Source organism: Typopeltis vanoorti, chromosome 4 (genome assembly GCF_054136105.1).
Source record: "Typopeltis vanoorti isolate ZY-2024b chromosome 4, IOZ_Tvanoo_1.0, whole genome shotgun sequence".
Taxonomy (NCBI): Eukaryota; Metazoa; Arthropoda; class Arachnida; order Uropygi; family Thelyphonidae; genus Typopeltis; species Typopeltis vanoorti.
Window position 1 is genome coordinate 26,449,761 of NC_143552.1, and position 25,185 is coordinate 26,474,945.

A 25,185-nucleotide genomic window follows, 5' to 3' on the forward strand; every position below is an offset into this window, starting at 1 on the left:
AATCAAAGTTGAGAAGCTTTCAGAGGTGAAATGTAGACTGAAATATACAAACATTACTCAAGAAAAAATGAAAGATTTTGAAAACAAGAACCAAACCTTGGAGACACAGTGGCAAAGCCTGAAGAAAACATTGATTCAGCCAGATAAGTATGTATGAGATTTTCTGCAAGAATAGAAAAATCAGAACTCCATAGTGGACTCAAGAAGTTATAGAGATAGTCAAGGAAAAGATGAAAGCGTATCGAAAGTGCCTGGCAAGTAAATCAGCTTGTGTTCTTAGAGAATACAGAGAAAAATGTAAGCTAACAAAGTACTGTGTAAAAGTAGTTGAACAGAAGTCTTTGGAAGACTTGGTAAGAACATAGAAAGTAAAAATACCAGGAGGAAGGCAAAATATTCTGGAGGCTGTTGAAGAAGCTTAGAAATGGAGGAAAGAGTACTATGAAAGGAATCAGAGATGATAAAGGTGACATGGAAACTGAAGATAAAGATATTCTAGATGTCTGGAATAATTACTTTGAGAGATTGCCAAATGAAACAAGCAGCACAGTGCTTTAAAGCACGTGACAGAAATAATGTCAATACTTGAAATAGAAAAGTCATGAAAAATCTGAAATGTGTAAAACATAACTATAGAATAACACATATGCCACAGTAAATACCTTATTTATTATGTAAATATTTCGTCTTATGCATCATATGACATCATCAGTAAAACTGATGAACAACTATAGGAATTGAATTCAAAAAACGGTACTGTGCATGCTTAAATTGGAATTCCTCTACATATATGCAGTTGCATGTCCATGGATTAAAAACTACTGGTCTGAAATTAAAATTGCTTAAATTAAATTAAAATATAGCAGATAAAATTATTTAATACAATTGAGGATAACAATTTCCCAAAATTTTGGAATAGTGACAGTCATTCCAATTAAGATTAGACCTATGAAGTAAGACTGCAACACTTTATTTATATTAACATTCATGAGGATAGAATCAGTAGTAACTCAGCAGGAGACTTCTTGACTAGCTAGTAATACTCTTGCTTCTACATACTCTACCATCATCATGCCTTGGAGAAGTCTGTCACTATGTGGAGGCACTATTGACACCATGCATTTGATAGGAGACTCTGTATTAAAGGCAACAAATATCCACCCAGAAGGAAGAGAGAGAGAGAGAGAGAAAATAAAAACTTCCACATCCAGTTCACAAGTATTTGTGACCTTAATAATATTTACCATCACCACCACCAGTAGGTATGATTTCACATGGGTAGTACTTATGCATTTTAATCCAACATCCCATGTCAGCAAAGCCCAACAAATCCAGATTTCACTCAGAAAGAGCCAGGTGCAGAAAACTTCATTTATACTCATACCATCTGAGCCTTTTGTTCCATTGTCAACTTCTGTCCTTCTAGGTTTCCACCTTGCTAATTTATGGATCATACCATTATAACATTACTTAACAATATTGAACTGGTGTAATTGTTTTATGTAAATGCTTGCATAAATGACTAAGACAAATTACCTCCTGCTGTATTAGCTGTTCATGGAACAACAGCTCATGCACAGAATGCATGCAGTTCTTGGAACTGCATGCCTCCTGTGGCCTTCACCAGAAAGATTTTAGAAGGATCTGAATAGCTTAGATACTAACAGATCTTCCTTTCCTAGTTCTTATTGTGGTCCAAGTAACCCACCATGTTATGCTCATCTAGCCACCCAGCAGCCCATCCTAAAAAGAGATATCATGCATCAAAATATAGTTCCATTGCTCTTTCTCTCAAAAATAATAAGCAAGTCATCAACAATCCACTTCGGGGTTCATCTGTGAATTGGTGATCACAAGTATAGATCTTACTTTCAATCCACAATGGATCTCACATTATCCACCTTTCAATATGCATTATGGAAAGGTTTAGAGAAATGTGCTTAATGCTTGACAATTTCATTCATTTGATTAAGTCTATATTTTCTCCTCTACATCTTTTTCTCTCTACATACTGCACTAACTGCAGGCACCAAAAACTTGGTGTATTTTCACACAAGACACCACTTCACAGCTGCTAACTCTATACAAACCCCAAATTTGTCCAGCCATGGAATATTGCTTCCATATTTGGAGTGGTGCACCAAAATCCTCTTAAAGATTGCTTGATTCTATCCAAAGGAAGTCAATCTGGCTCATTAATGATCTCTCTCTCTCTCTCTCTCTCACAGACTCATCCAGTCCCTCTCTTTTAGATATTCAGTTTCTGCCTTGGGCCTCTTCTCCAGATACTTTCATGGACAATGCCCTACTGAATTTGCCACTATTATTCCTCCACTCGCCTTCAAAATCATTAAAACAAGAGCCACTGCTAACCAACACCCTTTTACAGTCCATCTTAAAACTCACCAAACCAACTTCACTGCCTCCTCTTTTATTCCATCTACTTCTGTCCTTTGGAACAGTCTCCCACTCTGCCTTCCCCCAAAGATTACAATCCTCTGTCTATATATATATATAAATATATATATATATATATATTTATTTAATGACTTAGAACAACTTGAAAAAATACGTTTTTTATGTATCCATTATGTGTGACAATTTTTACCTGTAATTTCCAGTTTTTTTTAGATACTTCAATGTTTATTACTATTCTTTTTCCCTTATGAATTCCTGAGGAAGGCTGTTATAAGTTGAAACTAGTTGTATTATTCTCATTATATATATATATATATATAAACTATAAATGAGCTCAAATCTGTCCATAGTTTTGTTGTTGATGATAGACTTCATTCCAGTTTTTCATTTGTCAAATCTTGTTCACAAACATTCTATTCTTCAAGATCTTTCATTCATATCCAATGTTTTATTGGGGAAGAAGACATTGTAGTAAATCTCACTGCTACCAAAAACACAGCCTTATCTTATTTCTTCTAGGAAAGTTATCATTTGCTTTCCTCTCATAATATTGAGATATCTACTTAGATTACTTAGGCATACTTATCTTGACCCTTTCCTGGTAAAAAAAAAATTACATCTATGTAAATTGACTATTTGGGAAATGTCAATCAAGTATCTGAGAAAAAACTATTTTAATACCAACTAGTTTCACCAACTTGGGCTGTTGGCATCTTCAGGGTACAGGACTGATGATAGGAACTAAAGCTAACGAAACATGTTACAGACTAGACATTAACAGAATCTAATTATAAATTACAAACAACACTGAACGTGTGCAATACACGTGTATGGCACATACATGATTTCACTTGTTGTTGTTTAGGAACGTTTTATAGTTGGTACTAAAGTTCATTTCTTGTGTGTTTAGAGATCTAATTAGGGTCTTCCAGATCTCGGATAAGATTAAAGCTTGGTTCCTATTAAGATTTTCTACAGAACGGGTGAGTGTTGTGGCTTCTGTGAAAATACGAGAGTGGTAATCCTCTTCTATGTAAGGAATACAGCTTTTATCCCACTTAATGACATGGTTGGTTGTGGAGAAATGGGAGGATAAGCCTGATATATGTTGTCTGTTGTTTTTGACATATCCAATGTGTTCTCTCTGTCTTATCTCAAGGCTTATCACATCTAGGGTGACACATCATACACCTTCTTTAAAATATTTAATGCTCTCCCGAAGTTTACTGCACATTTAAAAGGGATATCCCCCTCCCCCCTTCATTGACAAACTTTAAGCACTTTCTAGATTTTGTCTTTGATTCAGGCATTTTCATGGATTATTTTCTATAAACTACCATCGTTCTCTTTTTTTTTTTTTTTTTTTTTCCCCCAATGCATATCCATACAGATGTTGGCTATTCTGAACCCACTTCTTATTCTTCTCTTTCATTCCATTTACACCCAGTTTTTTTTTTTAATAATGGTCCTCCTCACATTGTTTTTTCTTAAGAGCTTTGACCTTCCAGTGTATAGGAAAATAAGAGCAGTTTTGTTCTTTTTCTCAACCATTTTGCCACAAATGGCAGTGATGTGCTATAAGTTTTGCAGATATTCATATTAGGCATATGAATTTCAAGCTGAAATAAATAAATCATTATACCTATCAGTTGGGATCCAGTATTCTTCTTTGAATGCATCCTTTGCTCTGGCTATGAAACATTATAGCATGGAGCATGACTGTAAATGTGATTAATGTAATTGTGACATGTTACATTTATGCTGAGACTAGAGCATATAATTATAATCATATCCAATTTTTTTTTTTAGTTTTGACTTGGATTCTCAAACGTGGTCAGTTATTCAACCATCCCCAGACAGTGAGGTAAGTCAAAACAAATGTATTTGTATAGTAATAATATTCATTACAGAACTTCTGTTTCTAGTGAATATTAAACATTGAATTTCAGTATCCAACAAAATTGAATTGTAGGTTCTGAATAAGTTTGTGTGCTGTTAACCATTTCTGTTGTCAAAATAAAAAACACCTTAAACAGAGATAGCAGGTTTTCCTTCTCACCAAATAGGTAAACTATATTATTATTAACCACGCTACCGGCCAAGACGTCTATAGACGTCAAGGTTATCATGGCTGTGAAGTGCATATTAAAATTGTAATACCATTGATATTACATTGAAATATATGATGGATACGAAGCTTATGAGGATGCATATTTAATCCATAATGGCCGGTAAGGTGGTTAAGAGAGGGACTCACACATATCATCTCAGAGGCTAACACTGGTGAGTACGGGCAGCATGGCAAACTCGAGATACTCGATCTAGACCTGATCTTACTTCTTACAATATACACTTGCTATATTATATCTGTAGACTGGTCTTCTACTCTTCCTTCCTCTACTCCCTATTACTTCTTACTCCTTCCCCCCAGTGCTATTAGAGCAGTTTGAGAGCAAGGGGGTGACTCTTTCCTCTTAAACTGTAGTTTCCACTATCTACTAAAAAGGCATGCCTAGTTGTCTTAAGGTGGCAGCCCCACCACTAGGATACCTATCTTCATGCTAGTCACTTGGCATAGGGAAACACATGTTACTTTCAAGTCTCAACGTAATCCAAACCAGACAGAAATCATGCGAAAAGACCTCAAACTGGAAAAGGTTAAGAAACTTTTGAAAAAAGAAAAATATGGTGAAATATGCTACATGGAACATTAGAAACATAAAGAAGAAGAATTAGAAAAAATTTTAAATGATGAAAATATAGAAATTGCAATTCTTACAGAAACAAAAAAGAAACTTAAAAGAAACAAAAGAAACAGTTGATTACAATATTATATATAGTGGAGTGTACAAACAAATACATGCAAAAGCTGGCGTAATAATTTGGATCCATAAATCAATTAAAGCAAAAATAACTCATTATACATATTGGAATGAAAGAATATTAGAAGTACGATTAAAATTAAATAAAGAAAATTTAACAGTTGTTGGAGTGTATGCCCCTGAAGAAGGAAAAGAAGAAGAAAATTATTACCTTTAAAGAGTTACAAGGAATATATGAAAAATTAAATAAAACAGATCATATAATTATAGTTGGAGATCTTAATGCCACAATAGGAATGAAAAAAAACTAACAATAATATACAAAATTTTGGAGAAACAACAGTAAACAAAAATGAAAAGCGACTCATTGATTATATAATATATAATAATTTAAAAATAACCATGATTTAAAATTAACCATGGACTGGTTATTACTAACACCATGTTCCAACATAAAAATGTGCACAAATTCACATGGAGAGAAGAGGCTAGGAATAAGAAAAGTCTCATTGACTATGTTATTGTTGATAGTGATGTTTTCTCCCTGGTGCAGGACACCAGAGTGTACAGAGGATTTGAAATTGGAAGTGATCACTGTTTAGTCTTGAGCAGGATAAAATTGAATTTCATATTGAAAAGAATAACATGTAAGAAAGTTTTAAAGCGAATAAAAGTTGAGCAGCTCTCAGATGTGAACTGTAGACTAAAATACAGAAATATTATTGAAAAGAAAATGAAAGAGTTTGAGAACAGGAATCAAACCTTGGAGATTCAGTGGCAAACTCTGAAGGAAACATTGATTGATTCTGCCAGAGAGGCATGTGGTGAGGTTGTGTGCAAGGATAAAAAAATCAGAACTCCCTGGTGGACACAGGAAGTTAAAGAGGCAGTGAAGGAAAAGAAGAAAGCATATCAAAAGTTCCTGGCAAATAAGTCAGCTTTTACTCTTACAGAATACAGAGACAAATGTAAGAAAGCTAAACAGTGTGTAAAACTAGCTAAACAAAAATCATGGGAGGACTTTGGCAAGAATATAGAAAATAAATATCAAGAAGGTGGCAAAATATTCTGGAGGTTGTTGAAGAAGCTTAGGAATGGAGGAAAGAGTGCTGTAAAAGGAATTAGAGATGATAAAGGTGAAATGAAAACAGGAGAAAAAGATATCCTTGAAGTATGGAGTAATTACTTTGAAAAACTGCTAAATGAAACAAGCAGTGATGACAGCACAGTGATAAAAAACACTGACCAGGCATGCAGTCAGGAATACATATCCATACTTGAAGTCGAAAAAGCCATCAAAGGCTTGAAATGTGGAAAGGCAGCAGGAGTAGATCATATTCGACCAGAATGCTGAAGTATGGTGGTATAAGAGTCTTACAGTGGCTGCACTGCATAGTTCAGAAAGCCTGGACAGAGGGACGAATTCCCGATGATTGGAGTAGAGCTCTCATAGTACCCATATATAAAAAGGGAAATAAAACTGAATGTGAGAATTACAGAGGTATTTCCCTACTGAGTGTTCCTGGCAAGATCTATGCAAGAATACTTGAGAAACGGTTGAGAAGAATTGTGGAAGAAAAGCTTGGTGAAGAACAAGCTGGATTCAGGCCAAATAGAGGCTGTCAGGATCAGATCTTCACTTTACGACAAATAGTCGAGAAAGCATGGGAATATAACAAAGATCTGTATTTAAGTTTTGTCGATTTGGAAAAGGCATATGACAAGGTGCAAAGAGAGAAGCTATTCAATACGCTGCAGTTATATGGTGTCAATGGGGCATTATATCAAGCAATACTTAGTCTTTATTTGAGTTGTAAGTCAGCAGTTAGAATTGAAGGAAGTACAGGAAGATGGTTTAATGTTAAATCTGGTGTGAGACAAGGATGTACATTATCCCCTCTGTTATTCATTATCTATATGGATCACATTATGAAGGAATGTGGTATTAAACCTGATATCAAAATTGGAGATGTTAATGTCAGCTCTTTGCTTTATGCGGATGATGTTATACTTCTAAATAAATCTGCTACAGGTCTGCAAGATTCTCTGACTAAATTGAATAGCTGTTGTAATAGATATGGTATGAAGGTCAGCAATAAAAAGACAAAGACAATGAAAATAGGCAGAATCATTGAAAATGTCAACTGTGTTGTGAATGGAGAACCTGTGGAACAAGTAAAACATTTCAGCTACTTAGGCACAATTTTTACTGAAGATGGTAAACTAAATATAGAAATAGACAACAGAATCAGCAAAGCTGGTATTGTGGGAAGTCAATTGAATAAATTCATATGGAATAAGAAAGAAATTAGTCGGAACACTAAATTAGCTGTATACAAAACTGTGTTCAAACCAATTTTAACTTATGGATCTGAGAGCTGGGTCAGAAGTAAAACACTTGACCAAAGACTAGAGACCGCAGATATGAGAGTCCTGAGAAAGATTAGAGGCGTGAACAGATGGCATCAATGGCAATATCATATTAAAAATGAGGATATTAGGAAAGAACTTGACATTGTCAGCATCCAGGAATGCGTTAGCAGAGCTAATCTCAGATGGTATGGTCACTTAAATAGAATGGGAGAGGAAAGATTAGCAAAACAAGTGTTCTCTGCCAGGTTGGCAGGAAAACGACCCAGAGGAAGACCAAGATATAGGTGGGTTGATACGGTACAAAGTGCCTTAGACGATAGAAATATAAGATCTGATAATGTTGGAGTCTTGACAAGTAACAGACTGATTTGGAGGAAAATTGTAGATAGGAAGTTAGTAATGATGTAATTTTTTCATGTAGTACTGTCATATCCTGTACACCCCTTGAGGGTACATGGCAGGAATTTGATGATGATGATGATGATGATAATTTAAAAATAATGAATACATTTTACAGACATAAAAATATACATAAATATACATGGTGTGCAAAAGGACAGAAATCAATAATAGACTACTTTATAGCAAATGAAAAAGCAGCAAACATTTTCCTCGATGTTAAAGTCAGAAGAGGGCTAAAAATCGACACAGATCACTGTTTTGTGCAGAAAAAACTAAGGTTTCCACCAAACTGGTTACAAAAAATACAAAAAATTAAACAAACTAGAGAAACAAAATTTAATTACGAAGTAAGACTACTAAATGATTCAAGTATAAGAAATTTATACCAACAGAGGATTAATAACTACTTAGAAAAAATACAAGAAAATGAAGACATTGAAAAAGAATGGAATAATATAAAAGAAATTATTGCATCAGCAGCATATGAAAGTCTAGGAACACACAAAAAAATATCATAAAAATAAAAAATTGCATATATGGAACAGTGAAATAAAAATAATAATTGAAAATAAAAAGCTGGCTTTTAAAAGATGGTTAAGTAGCAAAAAAACAAGATGAAATTGAATATAAAACAGGATGAGCAATAGCCAAAAGAGAAACCAGAAAGAGACACAGAGAAAGCTGGGAAAAATTTGTATCATATCTAGAAAAGGACATATACAAAATAAGACCCGATGCATATAAAATACTAAAACACATGAATGCAGATATAGAAGAAACTGCAAATATAAATTGTGAAATAGATGTAAAAGAATTCCTGGATTACTTTACACATCTTTGGACGGATAATACTGGCATCAAAAAAAATTACATCAGAAAAACTTACAAAATACTTTAAATGATATAATAACAATGAAAGAATTAAAAGACAACCTAAATAAAATAAAAAATGGCAAATCAACAGAAGATGGGATAAACTCTGAACTGTATAAATTTTCTGGAAAAAAATTTCATCAAAGATTATTAAAATTTTAAAATAAAATATATATAAATGGGCAAATACCAATAGAATGGAATACAAGTGTATAGCCATATTTAAAAAAGGGGATAAAACAAAACCTGCTAATTACAGAGGTATTAGTTTATTGAATACATGCTACAAAATATATAGTAGAATATTTAATAAAACACTGAAAATATACAATGAAAAAATATTATTAGAATGTCAAAATGGATTTAGAAAAGGACACTCTACAATGGATGCAGCATTTTGTTTAAAACTACTTATTGGTCGAGTGGTTCCGCTCTCCAGCCAAAAGGCTGCAGGTTCGAATCCTGCCGTGGGCATGGATGTCGTGATTGTCTGTGAAAATACTAGTGGTGGTTGGCAGTAGATGGCATTGATGTAGCTGCGGTTCGTTGTAGTTGATGGATTGAGTGGTGGAGACGGAGAGCTGTAAAGTAGATTCCCTCCCTTGATGAGTCTTTGGATTCCCTGGAGGTGTCACACAATAATAATAATAATATATGAAAAAAATGTCTGAAAAACAATCTATAAACCAAGGAGTAAGACAGGGATGTCCTCTGTCTCCAACACTTTTCGATATTTACATTAATGAAATATTAATACATTGGAACACCTTAAATAATCCAGGTATAGAAATGTCCCAGAATAACAAAATAAATATGCTATTATTTGCATATGTAAGACAGGGATGTTCTCTGTCTCCAACACTTTTCGATATTTACATTAATGAAATATTAATACAGTGGAACACCTTAAACAATCCAGGTATAGAAATGTCCCGGAATAACAAAATAAATACGCTATTATTTGCAGATGATCAGGTAATAATATCAGATAAGGAAGACAATTTACAAAGAGTAATATATAATTTAAACGTTATAGTAGAACAGTTTGGAATTAAAATTTCCATAGATAAAACTAAAACAATGGTGTTTTTTGGACAAACTCCAGTTAGAAGTAAAATAATTATTAATACTAAAATAATAGAACAGATAAATACTTTCAGTTATCTTGGATGTGAAATATCATATGAAGGAGAAAAAGACATAAAATTAAAATCTTCAAAATTTTTACAGATTATACAGATTATAGGCCTGATAAATAGAACACTCAATCCAAATATAGTACAAAAAGAAACACGCTTGAAAATATATAATATTTTAGCAGTGCCTATATAGCAGTGAAATTTGGGCAATAAACCAACAAAATAAACAAAGAATAAAAACAAGTGAAATGAGATTTATGAGAAGTAAATGCTGCAAAATACACATTATTATACCAAAAAAGGAACGAAGACATTTTAAAATAACTAAAAACAAAATCCATAGAAGAAAAACTAAACTATTATAAACAAAACTGGATAGAACATGTAAACCGAATGGCCAACACCCGATATCCAAAACAAATACTGAAATATAAGCCAATTGGAAAGAGAAGGCAGGGTAGACCTCAAAAAAGGATATTAGATGGATAATGAGGCCGGAAAAGACTGATATGGTCTATACCCATCATCAGCATTATGATGATGATGATTAAGAGAAACCTCCAGGAAGACAGCACTTATCGAGAGAGGCAACATACTACACCAGCTATCACAGTGATTGTTGAATTCATTAACACTGCTTATACCCACAACATCCAATGGCAATCCATACCAATAATGCACCGCCCTATGAGAGAAAAATTTAGCCCTCATCTCCTTCTTAGTGGTATTCATTCTCAGCTTCCAAAGATGCCCTCTTGCTCTTTCCCTACCCTCCATAAAATGAAAAATTCCATCAACTGAAATCTGATGTGATCCTTTCTGAGGTTTGTAAGTCTCAATCATATTGCCCCTCTTTTTCCTGTTTGCTAGTGTCTGCAGTCTATAAATTCTCAATCTGTCTTCATAATCAGCATTCCACAATCCTGATATCATTTTTAACAGTCTCCCTTGCACTCTCTCTCTCTCTCTCTTTCCACTGTATCAGAATCACAATGAAGACTAGGAGACCAGACTTGCGCACAACAGTCCAAGTGAGGTCTTATCAATACCTTGTAAAGAGGCAAAATCACATCTTTATCTTTACATGTGAAAGATCGTTTTAGCATTGCAGTTATCTTTTGAATTGTATTTGCAATCTTTGCTAAATGTCCTGGATCTTCAACTTGCTATCAAGTAACACTCCAAGATCCAATATAATATGATGTTGGATATTAGTCATGCCAAAGTGCATGACTTTGCATTCACTGACATCCATTTGCTCATGACCACAATTCCAGAATTCAAATCATTCTGCAAGTACTGTATATTAACAGCATTCCAGATTACCTTACCTGTCTTTACATAATCAGCAAATAGCTGTATGTCGCCTGTCAAATCCTTCCCAATATCATTAATGTACAGATTGAATAACAGTGGACCAAGGACTAATTCTTGTGGTACACCACTAGTTACCTTAAATCTTGCAGACTCGCATCCCCTGTACCTGTCAGTTAGCCATCCTCTTATCCATGCTAATAATTTATAATTCAAACCCGTATTCTCCAATTTATGCAGCAGTATTCCATGCTCTATTGTGTCAAAAGCCTTAGCAAAATCTAAAAGTATCATGGTGTATCAATTTGCCGTGTCTGGTTCAATGGTAACATTATTATAGAATGTGAGCAAGTTGCTAAAGCACAACCTTCCCTTAGTAAATCCATGCTGTTCATTGTAAAGTAGAGATTCACTGTCATCCCATTTCTGAATGCAAGCTCTAACCAGTTTTTCTAAAATCTTCACAACCATTCCTGAGATATTGATTGGTTGATAGTTGGATACATTGGTCTTTGCATCACCCTTGTGCAATGAGATTACCATACACTCTTACCTTTCCTGTGGAATCTTCCTTGTTCTGAGACTGAAATTAATATTGCCTGGTCAAAGGAATAGCCAGTTCAGCTGAACACTCTTTTAGCACCTGTGCTGATATCCCATCAGTCCCTATTGTTGAATTCTTATTCAGCTTGTGCAACAGCTCTAATACCTTCTCTTCATACACCTAAATTTCTTCATTCAGTGAAGAGATAGCAGTGAACTCAATGTTGCATACGCCAGGTTGATAGCTATTAACAATATACGCCCTCATTAGTTGAATAACTCTGCTGCATCTGTCACCCTCACAGCATGCGCATTTAGAAGAGTTGTCTTTTATATTCATTCATGCTTTTACTTACAGCATATCGATAGAATTCTTGTGGGTTGTCTTTAGCTTGCAGAGTCAGTTTCTTTTTATACTCAGACTGAGCTTTCTGAACAACAGTTGTGACTATTCTAGCCTGCTGCTTATAATTTTCATAACAGACTTTATCCTTATACACACGGTATACCTTCTTCATCATCCATTAAGAATTGCTTTCTTAATTAGAATACACATCGATTTAACTCCTATCTTATTTATTCTTTGAACTCTTGGGATACATTCTGATATTGCATCATTTAAGTATTTTTAAAATGCTTACCATGCACTGTCGATATTTTTCCCATTCAACAACACCATTCCACTGAACTCAGTATACTTCTCAGTTAGTCATAATTTCCTGCTTTGTAGTTCAGCATTTAACCTTTTCTGAATGGAACATTCATAAACTTAGTCACTTCCCAAGTGAGTGCCACATGATCACTGTCACCAATCAGAGGCAGAGTTATTATGTCTTTAACTGAAACACCCTCTGATATAATAATCAAAAATCTAATACTCTTTAACCTCAAGTTCCTTTTGTCACATGCTGCTTGAGGAAGTTGTCTTGCAACAGCTCAATACATTCAGTTTCATTCTTCTCATGAGATTTTACTGCTACCCAATCAATATTTTGATAATTAAAGTCTCCCCATTATGATTACTCTTTTTGTGCCAATCGTCTCTATTTGGTGATGCATTCTTCATCACCAGCAACCAATCCACCAGGTTAGTAACAACACCCCCACTATGTAATTGACCTTGTTAGATTCCACCTCACACCACATGGCTTCAAATTCACTGCCAAATGAAATATTTTGCACAAGGTGATAAGACTAGCTCAAGCAACGATTACAACTCGGAGTACGACTGATAATAAGAGAAACGGAAAAAAATCATATTGAGATATAATAAGGAAATATTAACTTAAATAAAAAAAATTAAAATATATGACAAGATATCAATATTACAATATTTTCATGCACGTTTGATGTGTCCAAGCCAGACAAACACAAAGTCGATATCATTCTCTCCTCGTAATCATTTCCATGATAATGCCCAATCCCATATTAGCACAATTATATAATATTGTTACTCTTAAACTCATATTCTCACCATTCCGTACATTAGAATTTAATTTCCCTGACTCTCTGTGTTAGGTCCCATATCAGTTATTAGTTTTTCAGGCTCCTGTTACCAAACACATTCAGGTGTAGGCTGTTCCTCTTATACAAATCTAATCTTCCCTCAAACTCACTTTTAACATCCCAAAACACCATCCTTTCCTTCTAAACAGCCTACGAATCTAATCATTTGCCATCATAGCCCTTCTTCTTAATTCATTTTTATCACAGCGAGATAAAATACTGGCGATTTTAACTTTATCACTCTTCACTCTCGCCTCTTCCAACAACCCTTTCAACTCCTCTCTCATACAGAACTTATCACTAGTTAAGTCGTTAGTACTTACTGCAATTACAATCTTGTTTACTTTTCTTTGTTTTTGAAATGCTTGTGTTACATTTTTAATTATCGCTCCTGGAAAACTCGAAGTTATAACCCACTTGTCAACAGCATGTTTTATGATAGTTGGCATACCAAATAACATCCTTCTTTTATAAAAGAACATTACTTACCTGATTTTCATTATTTACTGACTTACTTGCATACTTACTTGTTTCTTATTTTGCTGCTTAATTTTCTTTTCCTACCTATGTTCATTCAACTTTCTCTAATTGCCACATTATCTCTCTGATAATCTGCTTTAATTTCACTATTTTGGAGGTTAATTCATTTTCAATAACTTTTTCATAACTGGTAATTAATTTACGGAATTAACAACGCATATAAAGAGTAAATTAATTAAAGATAACTTTAATGAATCACTTCTATATTTCGACAATGTCACATTGTCATCTTCATATAGGATTCTATAGAACTTCACTGTAGAACTAAACCACATCCTCAACACTTTCTTAGCCAATGGCTATAACCCCAAAAAAATCCAAAAAATACTAAAACCTGAAAACCACAACCCCCCTCCCCCCCTCAACAATAAAGACTACACCAAGTCTATCACTATCCCCTACATCCAGGGCACCTCTGAAAAAATAACTAATATCCTCAAGAAATATGACCTTACTTCCTGTTACAGACCATATAAAAAGTTGGCATCCCTTATCCGCTCTACCAAAGACCAACCACTTCCCCTAGACCTACCTGGTGTATACCAGGTCCCTTGCAGCTGCAAATTGTCCTACTTTGGCCAAACAGGCAGAACAACAAATATCAGGATTTCAGAACACCAAGACTACATCCGGTTTCACCAGTACAGCCGCTCTGGGCTGGCAGACCATGCCTTAGATACCCACCATAAAATTCGTTGGAAGAAGACAAAAATAATCCATCGCAGCAAGTTTAAATACGAAAGATTATTCAAAGAATCTTCAGCAGCTCTAAAAAACGTTCCTAACCTCAACAAATTTGGGTGCATGAAACTGCCCCAAATTTGGGAGACTTTCATTATGAGAACTTCAGCCCAACGGCCAAGACTACCAAATTAGCCCACAAGAGGGCACCATTAGGACTTTAGGAACAAAATTAGTGTCTTAATTTCTGCCTCATTTGCTTTGTTAGTTCCTGTAGTGCACATACCATATCTTTATGTTCCTGAAGATGACAATGTGACATTGTCGAAATATAGAAGTGATTCATTAAAGTTATCTTTAATTAATTTACTTTATATGCGTTGTTAATTCCGTAAATTAATTACCAGTTATGTCTAACCAACGTATAAGTCTTACCACTAGAATAATAACTTTTTCAATATCTTCAATAACCTCCTTAGTGGGGCAAGGAGGCTTGCCCCACTAAGGAGTTTATCACTTTGTTTTTCACTTTGCTGCTCTTCTTAGCATTATATTTCTTATGCACTTTTGGCACTATTTTAACTATATTTATTATTGCAATATCTTAACAAAAATATGTTATGAAACACTAAATACAGAAAATCTATGCTAATAAACTATAAAGCACTATTTTCTAAGGGAAAAACACAATAAACAAAATATATAAAAATTACCAATTTTACACGAGCTCTTAATTCACCAACCAATTACAATGCTGCCTCTAACCAATTATATGATATTGTTTCAGGAAATTGACAGTGTTGACTAAATAATAACAAAAAAATTACTTGTTATTTCTTGTATTAAATTCAATTGACATCTTCAGGGGATTAATGCACTTGCATCAACACATGCACTCATGCACACTTCATTCAGTAATAATGAACAGGAAAAACATGGTGAGACCTGTCATCCTACGATTATGCTACCTATTGGCTTTGGTTGGGTGTTCTTGGCCTTTGAGCTAATTATTTCCCTTGATGAGAGCTTCCTATTTTAGAGGTAATTTACTGCAACCACTGTTATTGAGGTTGGTATAGTTCATGAGGACAGAATGAGATTCAAGGAAAAGCTTCTCAAATTTAAATTTTCCACAATTGAGTAAAGTGGTTTTGCTACGTGTCATGGTGGACAGCTTATTCTTGTAAGCCATCCACCATGACATGTAGTGTGTGTGACCAGTGAGAAAGTTGACGATTCATTTGCAGAATTGTGGAGGCAGACCATAAGATGTCAATTTGGTGAGTAGTCCCCTGTGCCAAACCTGATCAGATGGCTTTGAAATGTGAAGGGCAAGCACGTGAGTTTCTCCAAATTTCTCCATGGCTTGAGTCCATAGGTGGGTGGTTAAAGCAAGATCAGCCATACATCGCTAGTGGCAGAATCTGGTCAGTGACCAGATTCTGCCACTAGCATAAGGGACATACCAACTAATCAGTGACCAGCATACTGCTGGTCACTGATTAGTTGGTATGTCCCTTATGGTTCAAGAGTTAATTGTTGATGCCCTTCTTCATAATTTTTGAGAGAAGAGGATTGAGAGCAATTGGATGGTAGTTCGTTGGTTGACTTTTATCACCTTTCTTTGGGATGGGCTGGATGTGGACCTGTTTCCATGTTGTTGGGTAGATGTCAGTTGAATAGGATAGAGTGAAGAAGTGATGCAGGATAGGTGTTAGTTCTGGGGCACAAGGCATCAGGACCAGACGTCTTGTTTGTGTTCAGGTTGTTAGGGATTCTTCGGATTTCTTTTTGTTAGAGGACTATGGGAGGCATGAAAGGAGCTGTTTTTGATGGAATGGAGGAAACTTTGCCCAGATCATCAATGCAGTAATTAGAAGAGAAGAGTGATGCAAGTAAGTTGGCCTTGTCTTTTGGTGAGGTGACCACAGCACAATCGGAATGTGAGAATTGTGGAAACCTGGGTGTCCAACGACCTTGGAAAGGGACCAAAAGGAGCAACTGCCATTTGGATAGGAGGCAAGTTTGCAACATTTGGACCTTTCAAAGTCTGACTTGAACTTGATGATTTTTTTGCAACTTGCAGGCTGCAGTATAGGCAGAGAGGACAGTCGGAGTTTTGGTCTTGAGCCAATTGTAGTAAGCAGAGGTTTTTCCTCTTACAGCATTGGCACACTTTTTTGAGAAACAAGGTGGTGGATGGTGGCTGAACGTTTGGACTGGAATAGGGGATGAAAGCCTTCATTCCTGTGAGGATGATTTCTGTTATTCAGTCTGAGCAGATGCTTGGATCACAAGAACTGAAGCAGTAGTCAGACTATGAGAAGGAGGAATAGAAACCACACAGGTTCTCCCAGTTTCACCCTTTTAGTGCCAAAGGACACAAGACCGAGAACTGTTGGATGTAGGTTGTTTGCTGCAAAATTGTAGGTGTTTTGCAAGAAAAGAGACTTGTATGAGACATGGTAGGTAGGTAGTTTGGATGGTAGTTCATTGGTTGACTTTTATCACCTTTCTTTGGGATGGGCTGGATTTGGACCTGTTTCCATGTTGTTGGGTGGATGCCAGTTGAATAGGATAGATTGAAGAGGTGATATAATATTCTGAGTTTCCAAGAGGATAACCGACAACCACAGTATAGGTAACCCTTGTATAACGTGGATGTTAGGTTCCACAGAAATCTCACATTATATAAATTGTGTTATGCGAGACTCGGATCACATAGAAAAAGTAGCGTTATGTTACGAATTTTTTTTATTTTTATTTATTTTTTATTATATAAACAATGACATATCCAACAAAAAGTATCTTTATTTAATTCAGGTAATTCATATAAGTTAAGAAAACATAAACTATGAAACAAAATACATGGTATAAACTTACAAAAATACAAATTGTACGCAAATTTCATTGCACATAATGCATAAATGTTTTAGGCAAAATAAAATAAAGTGCATATTTTATTCATCATCGTCTTCAAAACAAACATTTTGTAGATGTTCTTTATTTACGAGTGGCCAGACGTCGTCATCATCACTTGAAATCTCTTGGACATCATTTGTATAATTCTCATTGCATACTTCGGCTGATTTAGTTATCAAGAAGTCATTAATTAGACCTTGCTTACCACTATGCTGCAATTTTTTATTAAGTTCATAATATGGAGCTACGCAAACATCCAATTGTCTCGTGAATTTTCCGGATCGCTCCATTGAGGGATCATTATCCGTAAAATAACTTCTTAACTTTCTTGCCAAGTCCAATCCTTCTGCTAATCTTCGACAGAACTTTCCCCGCCATTTGGTTCGACGTCATCTATTAATTGTACCAGTTTCTCCTCATTTAAATCTATTTCCACATCAATTAATTCACTAATTTCATTTTCAACCATATCGCAAAAGCCCTCCAAGTGGCCATTGCTATAAAAATAAAATTTTTACATAAAAAAGCATTACATATGTAACTCACCAGAAAATAAAGTGCTCAGGTTGAGATTAACATACTTATGATTTTTAATGTCCTTTCCTGGCAGAAAACGAAGACAATTTTCAACAATAAACACTTCATACGGTAAACAATTGATGTACATGCATGCGAAAGGTTATTTTGGTCCCTAATATAAATTCGCTACTTATAACTACATGCGCGATATGGATGGATGCAAATTTAACGAAGATAAAATTTTATTTTTAAATTGCAGGGTGAAAAATATATGAAAAGATGAAGGGTTACTACAATTTGAAGACTATGTTTTTATCGAAACCGCGTTGTATAAGTACTGCGTTTCACAAGGGTTACTACAGTTTGTAGACCGCATTATATCGAAACCGCGTTGTATAAGTTCCGCGTTATTACAAGGGTTACCTGTATATCTGGAAGGAGAGCTTGTTAGGAAGAGGTCAAGTGTGTTGGCAAATTGGAGAGGATTGTCTGGTATTCTGGTGGGAAGATTGATGATTTGAGATTGTTCACTGCTGATGGCGAGTACCTCAGCATCCCTGCCTGCTTGATCAATGAAACTGGAGAAAGGAAGCCAATATGAGTTGTGGACATTTAAATCCTCACTATTGGGGTACATAGACTGCAGAAAGTTGAGCTTTACAGAGAGAAAGAAAGTTGAAGTCTCCAAACTTTGTCAATCACGCTGATTGACAGAGTTTGGAGAGTGATAGAGGGAGCATGTGAAAAGGGCAGGTTGATTTGGTAGAGAAATTTTGAGCCAAAGCAGATTAAATAGTGGGAAGTCTAGCAATCTCTGGCATGGTATATCGGTTCTCACTAATGTACAATGCCACCCTTGTGGTGGAAAGAGCTGTGTAGTGTTTAGTCTGTTGAGGTTGCCAGTTGGAGTTCTGAAAGGAAAAGTAGTTCTGGTTTATATGACTGTAGGTGGTGGTGCACCTCATTTATATTGCTGATCAATATAAATGAGGTGTTTTATTAATAAAAATTGTTTAGGCCACAAATGTTGGTGAAGTGGATGTGGAAACTTTTTTTTTTTTTTTTTTTTGGTAAGAATTAGTGTTGTGAGTTGTTTGTTTAGATTTCTGATGCCTTTTATCTTTTTTTTTTTTTTTTTTGTGCTTTGTTTTTTTAAACTATTTTGTGAAGGAGAATTTTTGAGATTCACAGCAAAAACTCATTTTGGTTGTGGTTCATTGTGTTTGGTAAGAAAGAGGTAAAAAGCAAGTGGGGCATGCAATGAGAGGTGACATACCACTCTCACAGAGGGGAGTCGGTCTCCTTTCCATACATGGTCTCGTCAGTTTTTCCTGCAGCTACAGTATTTAATCCCCCTTCAATTTCAAACTGGCAAAATACATGGTTGCAAAATTTTTCGATAGCTGATCAGGAAGCCTTCAGGTTCATTACTACCTGGTTCAGACCCATGTGCTAACCAGCCGCCTGCCTGCGGATCTGTTTTACTGCTGTACCCTCAAATGGGGGAAGGGTCCCCACAGTAAGATTGGTATGCCTTTGAGGATATCATTCTCACTGCATGTGGAAAAAGTGGAGGGGGGGGGACAGAAACCAGAACCCGTGCTGTAGCGACTAAACATGGTTGCAGCTATTTCAGGTCTCTAATAAGCAAGGTGGTAGTATTTTACCGGGTTATGAAAGACATCTACCACCTAGAGGTTAAGTTGGTATTTCCTCTAACTAAAGAAGATGTGCCTTTGCAGCTGCAATGCTTGCCAGGTTCGCCAGAGCCCCATTTGTGGAAACAGGCTGTATATATGTAGTTGAGTTTTGTGGTAGGTGTAATGTTATCAGAGCAAATCAGTTTTGCCCTCTGGACTAGGGTTTTTATAGTGCCATACTGTTGAGAGGAGGAGGGGATGGATGTTGTTGATGGATGTATTTACCTGCATCTGTAGGGTCTCTGTAGATGGTGAAAGCCAAAGATCCATCTGGTTGTCTTGTAACTAAGATATATACAAATGGCAGACCATTGTTACTTTCTATTTCTGCCATGAATTGGATTGTTGGCTGTTCGAATGGGTGAGGAAAGTGTTTAGGGTGTCCTGGTCATGTAGCCAAATAGCAAACAGCATAGCATTGCCTGATAGTACATTTGGGAGGGGAAGTGAAGTATAAGCCATGCTTTTCAAATGGTCTTTCAAAAGGCATACTTTTCAACTAGTGAATGCACTGTTTGCATACTTGTATGTGAAAAATATATTATTTCTGCATTAATTTCTACATAGAAAGTTAGTATCCCTTATTACAAATTTTCAGTTTGTAATAAATGGAACCAATTGTCCTGTTTAATGCAAATTAGTGAATCAAAGTTTTTCTACTTGGTTACAAAATATATTATACATGGAAAGAAATCATATTATTATTTTAATTCTTTACCCAAGCATAAGAAAAAGTTTGCATGTGCAATGTCTTCAGGACTAGTCTACTTGTATATACCTAAACAGTTGATGTGAAGTCAAAGCCTATATATACAATTAGACTAGTTGTGATGATACTTGACATGCAAACTTTGTTTGCTTATGCTTCTCTCTGACCTGGAGTATTTTAATAATGTAATGAATGCATAATTTTAATACTTGTATGTGAAAAAAATATATGATTTCTGCATTAATTTAAGCTTGGTATCTTCCTGAGTTTATCTCCCACTAATGAGACCTCAACAGATACAAGACTAAATGCAAACAAATTAAACTGTTATTAAAGAGAAATCAGAGAAGAAACCGAAAAGCAAGTAAGACATCTGAAAAAACTTATATGCAAACAAGATCATCCAAAAAGAAAATATGAATTTAAAAAAAAATTGAGGATAAACAAAAAAAAAAAAATTAAAATAAGAACTTAAAAAAAGGAACAAAATATAGAAGGAGAAGAAACGATGAAAAATGTAAAGATGGAGATGGTTATGTATCATCAAATGAAGACTCCTCAGGCTCAGAAGAGTTTATGGAGTATGAGGAATAATCTCATGCTAATAAAGGGAAAGCAAGATCAATTAAAGAAAAAATAATAAAATTTATTAATGCAAAGTTTTTTCAGTAGATTATCATCTACATGCAAAGAAAATAACTAGCTTCCAAATCAAGAATAGTAGACATGAAATTGAAATAATAACAACCAACCATAAAAAATTGGAAAAGAATTTACAAGAAGTAGACTTCACAGTTGCTCGTTTGCAGATTGAAGACCTCATCAGATTCATCAAAAATCTGGAAGTCTTACGAGTGTCACTTCACTAATCATATCATCTTCCTTCTGCATTGCCTCATTAAATGTACAAGCCTTAAACAAGCTGTATGGAAACTTATGCTATACCATGTAGTCAAGTTTTTGTTTCTCCTAGAAGCATACTTCTGCAGATATAAAGATATAAAAACTTTATAACAGATAGATATCTACTTCTTTCTTATAGGGGGTTTGGAAGATTTAACAGGGCTGGAGCAGGGGATCTTACTCTCCCCCCCCCTCCCAGGTCATTCTGTAATATCCAAAAAGATGCAGAAGGGAGAATCTCTGGATCTGTAATGGATGGAGCATAAGTGTTTATGTTCCATCCAATGAAACAATTAGACAAAAATTCTTTCAGGAATTGCAGCCATATTTATATGGTGCGTAACAGCTGGAGATTGGAATTGTATTGAAAACTCACATTAGTGATTAGGATAGCCACTCTCCAATCAACAGGCTGTGGGTTTGATTCCTACCGTAGGCATGGATGTTTGTCTTTAGGTGGAAGATGACTTTGTCGCCTGGTGTGAGACCACTGTCCTGATTTTTGGAGGCCTGAAGCAGCTTGAAAAAAGTTTCATGTTTGGTCTCTAGTGCAGGATTTCCAGATTATGTAAAAAATAAATTAAAAATACAAATATATATATATAAAATTGATAAAAATAGGGGCAAAAAAATCCTTAGCCCAACCATGGGCTAAGGATTTTTTACAGGTTTGCAAATAACCTTCCACAGGTGGGAGTAACATATAAATAAAAGTTTAAAAAAAGATACGAAATAGGAGCAGCAGCCCAGAAGTGGAAAAGTGGGATATGCACAATTAAAAATATGTCTTGACAATGCTCAACCAGCAGACATATGGAGGATTCACAATCCTTATTTCCAGGCTTATATGTGCATGAATCAAGGTATTGGTAGCCATCTTGATCAAATTTATATCTGTTCTTCCCTTATAAATAGGGTAATTCTGATGAAACATCTTGACATCAACATGTCAAATCATCATCCATTTCTTAAATTTTGCTACATGGAACAAGTTGAGATCAGTTTTGGACTCTGCAATTCCACCAACTTTCCTATTGATCTTTTTAACCAAACTCCAGATCCTCTGTTCAAACTGGAATAATGTTACCTGGAACTGACATATGGGGTTAAAATTCAAACAAGTAATAAAATAGAATATGATTGAATTGGAAAAGAAAGAGGATTTCCTCAAAAGAAAAAAGTTGAAATGCGTGGAAAGGCTTATGTGTTCACAGTTCATGTTATTTATTTTCACAGTATTGATGGCAACACAGAATGATAAGAAAATAATATTTATTAACTTATTTGTTGATATAATACCAGTGAAATATCAACAAATAAGTTAATAAATATTATTTTCTTATCATTCTCTGTTGTCACGAATACTGTGAAAATAAATAACAAAAAAGTTGAAAGACCTGTATAAAGAGAAAGAAAATGTTCATAGCAAACTGACCGAATGTAAATTCAGCTGCATCATTAGAAATATCCACAAGTGGAAAGGAAGCGGAAGAAAGAAATTTTAAAATAAGAGTACAGCAGTACTTAGCAGATATCCCTTTAGCTGCATTCTTCAATAGACAGTTCGCCAAATTCCACGAAGAAAAGATTATCACTGAGATCTGCATGGATAATGTAGACATATCCACCACTCAGGACACCCTTTACTCCTCTCATAAACACTATAAAAATCTGTTTGAAGACAATAGCACTGTGGGAAATTATAACTCTTGAAACATTAATGGCTTTCCTGTTCATATCCGAGACGGGCTCGACAGACCCATTACAGCATCTGAAGTTACCACAGCCTGTAAAGAATGCTGCTGGGACCTGACGGTCTAGGGATAGAACTTTACCATGAGACCTGAGATTTTATTCTTCCCATTCTAGTTATACTGTTTAGCTTTTTTCTCTGTACAGGACACATACTAAGTGAATTTGTAGCAAGCTATACCTTTTCCATTCCAAAACATAATAGATATCATACTTTATTCAACAGCTGGAGGCCTATTTCTCATTCTAACATTGGCTACAAGATATTTTTCTGCATTATCAGTAACAGGTTCAAAGTAGGAATGAGATACATAATTAAAAGCACATTGATCTATGGAATTCCAGGCTGAGCAGTAGAATTTAATCTTTCTACTATGCACTCTACTCTGCCTAGTTAATATGAAAAAGTAGCCAATGGCAGTGCTATTGATAAACCTTATGCAAGCATTTGATAATGTCTGGCATCTCTTTCTGTTCCACCTCCTCAAGAAATCCTGTCAAAATTCAAAAAGGCATTGAGCAAGGTTGCCCTCTTAGTTCATTGCTTTTTGCATTGGTTCTTGAATCTTTCTTGCAGGAATTTGACAATACACATGCTGTGTGAGGAATAACAGTTCCCTCAACTATGAAGGAAAATAAAGTATTAGCATATGCTGACAATGTAGTAGGCAGTTTGAGGGATAATGATTTCGTATTCATCTTTTTTGGTATTTTGAAAGAATTCAGCAATATCAGTGGATTAACTTTTAATGCTGATAAGACAAAATTAAAAGTTTTTGAAAGGGCAGTCTCGGAAGCATATCCTTTGGATTAACCCCAAGAGAGAGAGGGTGGTTGGGATTCCCTTCTCCACTTACACCTAATATTACCAGTTCAAGAACTTATATACAAAAATATTGAAACCTTAGACTGGAAAATTAGGATGCTTTCCTTTTCTTCTAAAGCCATAATCTTAAAACCATAATCTTCCCTGCTCAGTTGTGCATAATAAATATCACAGACATTACAGAAGCTGAAGAAAATCAGATATGTAGTAAACATGTGCAATTTTTTGGTCCAGCTGATACCAGGAAGATAAAAAGCAATTTCTTCAACTATCAAAAAAGCATGGAGGCTTTGGGCTTCCAACATTAAAATTCTGGATTTTGAAGCTGTATTTCTATTCAAGCATTACAGCTTCAAAAATCCATAAAATGTTGTAGACCAATCACACATGTGTAGATGTTCTCTGATACTACCTAGGTTTTCATCTCCCACTGTTTGGAGTAAATGATTATACAGGTCCAAAAATTGAGATTATTCTTAATACTACAACATTCTGTGCTCTGCTCTAAAATTGTAATTCTTTCCCTTAATAAAAGCAAATCTTTGTATAAAGAAATCTTTAACCTAAGATGAAAAGCCAAACGGCTATTTTTTCTGGCGAGGTTGATAAGTAAAGGGGATAAAAATCCCTTATTATTTTTCAGCCAGTATGCGAAACTCTAAGATCGAAAACTACGATCTAAACGTTTCATGCCGACGAACTGTCGGCGGATCCAAGCGTAAGTGACCACTTGGTAGTGCCACACCAAGGCAACTCGATGCAAAGGTGGAGCAAGCTCCCTCACTATTCTTGATATTTTCTCACAATGTAAAAACACACAGCTCCTAGGAGATGTAGTACTGCTTTACATTATGAGGAGAGGTCACTACCCAGACCGGTTTCAACCTTTTTTGAGGTCTCATCAGTGAGTAGCTAGACCTAGATGATATCAAAGTTTAAGTGAAAAGAACTTGCATACCTTCGCTATACGAATGCCAGAAAGGTGTGCCACTATATTATATTATAACTAAGATGAAAAGCCAAACGGCATACTGGCTGAAAAACAATAAGGGATTTTTATCCCCTTTACTTACCTCGCCAGAAAAAATAGCCGTTTGGCTTTTCATCTTAGTTATAATGTGTTATAATGTAATATAGTGGCACACCTTTCTGGCATTCGTATAGCGAAGGTATGTAAGTTTTTTTCACTTAAACTTTGATATCATCTAGGTCTAGCTACTCACTGATGAGACCTCAAAAAAGG

At 35.2% G+C, this 25,185-nt stretch overlaps 1 protein-coding gene across 3 annotated transcripts in view; it reads left to right on the forward strand.

The window, feature by feature from the left end:
- Positions 1-25,185, forward strand: part of Lztr1 (Leucine zipper like transcription regulator 1) — a 510,326-nt gene that overhangs the window by 208,743 nt on the left and 276,398 nt on the right. For all 3 annotated transcript variants that reach the window (XR_016548176.1, XM_090391043.1, XM_090391044.1), the window contains exon 10: positions 4,228-4,282. Coding sequence is in view for 2 of the 3 variants with exons in the window: in XM_090391043.1 (XP_090247169.1) it covers positions 4,228-4,282 (55 nt within the window). In the remaining variant the exon portion in view is untranslated. The remainder of the gene's footprint in view (positions 1-4,227; positions 4,283-25,185) is intronic.